The sequence below is a fragment of the Streptopelia decaocto genome (genome assembly GCF_964273445.1).
Source record: "Streptopelia decaocto genome assembly, chromosome: 2".
NCBI classification, from domain to species: Eukaryota; Metazoa; Chordata; class Aves; order Columbiformes; family Columbidae; genus Streptopelia; species Streptopelia decaocto.
The window spans coordinates 33,873,887-33,879,886 of record NC_138655.1 but is presented as its reverse complement, the minus strand read 5'-3'; the positions used below and the strand labels follow the sequence as shown (position 1 = coordinate 33,879,886).

Below are 6,000 nucleotides of genomic sequence, written 5' to 3'. Positions count from 1 at the left end.
GTCGTGACTGTTATGCAGTTGGTAGAAGCTTTATGTGTTTATTGTATTAGGTTTACATCAAATAAAATATAATATTTTGGATAAATAAATGACTTAAATGCCAGAATTACTGGTCTAACATGGTAAGTTTGTAGAAGGTGGTGGCATGGGAAAGGTAGGTTGAACTTTGGCTTTGGCGTGGTAGCCAGTCATTTGTTAGTTTCCAACTGGGGGGGGAGGTGTGGGATTTGTTTGGGTTTTTTTTTTGTTGTTTGTTTGTGGTTTTTGTTTGGTTTTTGTTTGGTGTTTTGTTTGTTTATTTGTTTTTGCACTTAATTCTCTTAGTTGTCTACCTGTGAATAATAAAGAAAGAGACGACACTGTCATTGTACACATGAACTGATGTGGTTTTACTGCATTTGGCCACACACTTAAAATAAATATGCTGGTAAAGAGCAGCCACAGGTCTTAGCTCTGCTGCCACTCTTTTCACAAAAGAACAATCTTTTTATCAACAGTTTTCCATCCTCAGCTTGGTACCATTGCAGTCCTACCTTTTGCTCTTGGTCCGAATGCAGAGATCAAAAACGCTCAGTCAATGCAAACGGTGGGTTGATACAACACACGTAATGTGGTGTAGATGTGCTTCACACAACAGAGAGCAGAATTGAAGGGGAAAATGTTGCTTGGAGGCAAGACGCCTCTTCGATTATGCCAAGGAAAATCAAATACCATACCTGCTTTTGTCCTGGAGTATATCGAGACTGATCATAACTAACATCTGTTCATGTTAAGCAAATACTTGTCATGATTTAAACTTCAGTTTGCATACAACTCTGAGTAGTGCACCTTAAAGTCATACATATTCATATAGAATGAAGAATGCATAATGTCTGCATAAAAAGGTAAGCTGTATGACTATATATGAAGACAACAACTACAATTCTCACAGCACTGTCATTGGTTAATTTTAAAATATTCAAGCATTATTTAAAAAACAGTAAGCTGAACTTAAAACTACACTATGAAAAAATTGTATAACTGAACCAATGCTGACTTGTTTTCCTCAATATTAATCAATTTTAAAGTTTCCCCCTTTTATTTTTAAATGTTTTTTGTTAATTAGTTGTTATTTTAACCTCCAGTAACATGATCAGACTTCTTCCGCCTCTGGGCAATTGAGTAATGCTCTGATCTCAGGTTCTAAGGGAAATGTCCAATTTTATTTTTTTCCACAGTTGAATAAACAGTACCATGTATACTATCTCTTGTGTTAGAATAGTGTTGTCTTCACATAAGACCCAAATAATGGTATTAGTCATTCATTTCCTTGTACACATACACCCTATTGCGTGTTGACAGGTTTATAGGGATGCAGTGGCAGCCGTGGGTGCTGGGAAGCTCCTAGACGACAGCCTTTGAATCCTTGCAGTCCTGAGCAATGGTGCCTGAGTTAGTCTGTTTATTGTCTGCTTTCTCTCCCAGATGCTTGACTTGTCTGAAAGATTAATATATTAACAAGAGTGGTGAGGTCCAGGGTTGCACATCTTTAAGACATGTTTATTAGCAGATGGCACATGAGATTCAAAGGTCACTGTGGAAGGTAACATTTTAAAGTGAAACAACAATATTTATGTTCAAATACTATGCTGATGAGATCACATGGAAAAATGTTTCTGATTAAATTAGTATATAAATAGCCATGATATATGTATTGAAAATTCCAAACACCACTTTTAGTCTTCTTTCTCTTATTCTATTACTTCCTAATTTATTTAGTAACGCAAGACTACCTTCTTACATAAACAGACTAGCAGCTGGAAAAAAAAATCTATACTGGACAGACAATCCCACTTTCTTAAATAATTGAAAATCCAGTGTGAAAAGTGGTTCTATTGTCTACTACTTAAAGTGAATATTCCATGTATGAGTTTTTTAAGACCTGAAAGAAATTTTAACTTTTAAACTCGGTGGGGTAAAATTAATCTTGCAGACATAAGGACTTCTTGGCAAACAGTTATCCTTATTTACAGGCAATATCATGTGCTACAACACATTTGACAAAATTGATGTTATGCTACTTACACAGAACCCATACAATGAGAAGAAAATCCTTTTCTTTAGAATTGCCATAGGAGGACTGACAGTCTCATAGCGCATTAGTAAACATTATCATTAATGCTAAACCTGAAATCTTGTTTATCCTCTCAAATTGTCACAAACTCCAGAGGAAATATTTTCACACAGGTTTAAAAGGGCAACTAAGCACTTTAACATTTCTTATCTACCGCACCACACAGGCATTGAAATGCAGAGGATTTAAATGGCACTTACTTTTCATGTGCTCCGTTTTCAACTTTCATAGCCCCTTCCACTGGATCCAGTCCTTGTTCTGAAAACTGTTTCAAGGCACTTAACGCTGCCTAAACAAAAAATGAGTCGTCAAAAAAACTACTACACCAAATGAAGGACATTGTAGATTTAAATAATTTCCTATATTTTGAAGCCATTTAGGCTACAGAGCTAACAGCTTCATGATAAACAACTGTGCTTGCGCATGGGTTTGGGGATGTTTTCTTCTTCTTCCCTCTGGGCATATATGAGTGACTTTCATTTGTTTTAATGCAAGATTCATCACCATCAAGAAGAACATGATATACTTTTAGGATTCTTGCCCCTCTCTCCAGCTTCTCCATGCGCTTTCCCAGAGCCCATGATTTCCAGAGCTCCTGTGGACAAATTCTTGTCTTGTAGTTGATTGCAGAAGGTGTGACAACAGGAAGAGGGTCAGCAGGACACTGCCAGCACTCCAAGGCAGCAGACTGATGTCTTATATATAGGTAGTGAAGTGCGCTAAACCGGGTGTGCCAATATGGGATGATTGTCAGCAACAGAAGTATGATCAATTTTCAGCTGACATTTTTCTGTGCAAGAGCATTCTTTTTTGACCAGCTTCTCTCATATCTTCATGAGTCCTCCTTTAGGACTCCAAATTGTTCTTCTCTCATCCTTAATTGCTTTGGTGAAATACAAATGATTTTTTGTAATTACTAATAATTTACCAAATGTTGATTATGAAACTCTTAGACACCATGTCGCTGACTTTTAAAACACATCCAGCACAATAAAACAGCTGAGGTCAGTTCTGTCTTGAAGGTGAAATTAAAGCAGGACTGAAAAACTGATTTTTCTCTTTAATCATTCCCACCTAAGATGCATTTGGAACTAATCACAGAAGGAAACAAGGTAAATTTTCACAGAGGCTGTCATCTAAGGTAACATCACAAACACTGGAATTGACTGCAGGCCCTACAGCACTTTTCTTTATAGTGAGGTAACAAATGATTTTTAGAAAACTGGAAGTTGCACTCTTCTTAATTGCTGGGACAGAAAGAATCCATGTCTCCATCTTCATTTCCCGTTCCTTTTGGAGAGCATGGACTCCATCGGGAACAGGAGCTGCTATTGTAATGAAGTACTAGATATGCTTTTGTACTAATTCTTTGTCTGGATTCTCTCAACAGCTCCTTCCTTTGAAAGGTATGTTTATACAACTTAAATATTATTAGACATTGTGTATTTTGGTGAGATGAATAGCAGCACAAAAATTGCTAGGCTGCCCTGAAGTAAAAATCCCCAGATTTGTCTATAGTAATGAGTGGCTGCTAAAGCTTCAGAAGGCTGTACAAGGTACTCCCAAGCATAATGCATAAAGATGGAATCTTTCTAGTCTGCAAAGTTTTATAGTTTTTGCCCAAACAAACAAATAAAAAGCAAAACATTTAATGAAGTGTCTTGGTAAATCTCAGATTATCACTGTTACTTACCCATCCACTCAACCTTTACCATGTGTTCTGGTCTGACAGCTAACCTGCCCTCTGCTTGCTGCTTCTTCTCATCCGTTGATTTTCCCCTTCATCTTAAAATCTTTTTATCCTTTCTCCAATGGTATGACTAAGGGCTGAATCTCAGGTTCACCTCAGTAATTACTTCTTCCGTTGAAGGATCTTTCAATTTTATCATCCATTGAGTTCCCCAGTGAATTTATTCTCCCTTTCCTAATTTATTCTGTTTTTCTAGACATTTTGATATATTTGTATTTTTTATAACACAGCTCTTTCTCTACCACCTCACAGTGTCCCTTGTAGTTTTAGACATGCATTCTCAACTCCTATAAGCTCTAATTGCCATCTGCCTTTCCATCCTCTATCTTGACCACTGAGCAAAACCACTGTTTGTTCAGCCGAAATAACTTCTCCCAGTGGCAACAAGGGTTTTCATCTACTCTCCTCCCAACTTCTCTGTTTCTTCCAGTAACCTGACACATTTCTTCATTTCAATTTCTCTCTTCTCCTCCTCTCTCTGGGGTCCTTTTCATCACAATGCAAGCACTACTCATCATGTGAGGAAGGGGAGCAATTTTGGCTCCTGTGCTGCCTTGCACAGGACTGCTTCTGTATTGTACTTTAGTTTGCCATGGATTAGCAACACAATAATCTCCTGTCCTCTCATGTCAATTTTTGGTGATATATATTAGCAAAACAATAAGAATCTCCTTTCTCCTTAAGTATGGTGATTCAAAAACCATTACTAGGTAGCACTGCAAGGAGAGAAGGAAGCTGAGACATATGCTCCTCCTACAAAGTTTAATTGCTGCCTCATCTGCTTTTGAACCCATCTTGTTGACCTTTTTATATCCATTCTTAGCTTCTAGGTCTGATGTGTGTATTGCAAACTTATTGTGGCAGAACTATTGGTTCAGGTTATTTGTTTGTACAGTGGTTTGGATGAAAGGGCCCTGATAATTGTTGGTAAGAAATAGAGCCAAGTAATGTTTCATTCAAGATTATTTTGCAGGTTGATCATATGATATGCAGAACAGTCTGATCTTGATCAGTGGTCACTGAAATCCCCAGATCATCCAAGATTAATTAGACCAACCTAAACTTCCTAGTTCCTTTCTAGAATTGCTCTGAATATGAGTACATCTTTTACTTACTACTGTCTTACTCATAGAACTGGCTATTGAGAGGCATAACACATCAATTACAGAGCAGCTTTCAGGGTTGCTCTCCAGAAAAGCTGCTTTGGAACTTTCTGGAGGAATATTAGCCACAGGAGTAATATTTCTCAACAGAAACAGATCATGAGGGCATCTCTCCTCTTCTAACAGCCAGGGAAGAAGTACTACAATATAAAATAATGAACTCTTTGCCTGTAAGCATGGATCATTATGTGTGTCAAGGAAATAAATACGGAATAGTTAAAGGAAACATATAAAATTATGGTAAGATTCAAGGTGTTTTATGATAAGCATGTGGAATACAAACACAACATCCAATCCTCATGCTTGTAACATGGTGCAGTCTCATTTCTCCATCTCAGCCTTCTTCAAGCCATGCCCTTCCCAAACTGAAATGTGATATAGAAGATAGATCTCAGATCTATTGTATTTCTGAAGCCAAATATCAGAGGGGAGAGGAAGCAAGAAAGCAGCCCCGTAACTGTATCCTCCATCTTCCAACTAGAGGTGTAGGGTGTTTGTCAGTGGAGCCTTACTACTTACACCCCAATTTTGCAACAACATTTCAATCGTGGTAAAGTTTCCTTCCTTGTTAAACTGTCCATTCATGGGATGTAACTGAAGGGCAGCAGAGGAATGGTAGAGAGAAGCCTTACATTGTTTTAGAAACTCCCCCTTTTCTTTCTCCCATCGCTTGCTTACATTTAGAAGCATCAGCAAAGCTGAGAGAAGCTGGTAAGTAAACAATACTTTGGACCTTAATAGATGTCCTTAATGTTTCTCTTCTCCCTGTCATGCCCCTAGACAGACATGAAGATGCTGGGTTCAGGAAGGAAGCTGACAGCTGAGATGCTGTGACCTGAATAGTCAGTAGAGTGACACAGAACCCAGGTAACATGCAGCAAAGAAGAGTTACAAGCTGTCGTGGATGCACTAGACTCACACCCCCCCAGCCAAACCAGCAGCAGTTTGTTACAGACTCATCTGCGACACAAGCA

The 6,000-nt window shown here is 38.1% G+C and overlaps 1 protein-coding gene across 3 annotated transcripts in view; it reads right to left on the bottom strand.

Annotated features, from left to right (window-relative positions):
• Window positions 1-365: 365 nt before the first annotated feature.
• Window positions 366-6,000, bottom strand: part of STAU2 (staufen double-stranded RNA binding protein 2) — a 174,151-nt gene continuing 168,516 nt past the window's right edge. For all 3 annotated transcript variants that reach the window (XM_082046008.1, XM_082046010.1, XM_082046009.1), the window contains 2 exons: window positions 2,314-2,402; window positions 366-1,477 (listed from right to left, as the gene is read on the bottom strand). In XM_082046008.1, the coding sequence (XP_081902134.1) occupies window positions 1,384-1,477; window positions 2,314-2,402 (183 nt within the window). In that variant the 3' untranslated portion in view covers window positions 366-1,383. The remainder of the gene's footprint in view (window positions 1,478-2,313; window positions 2,403-6,000) is intronic.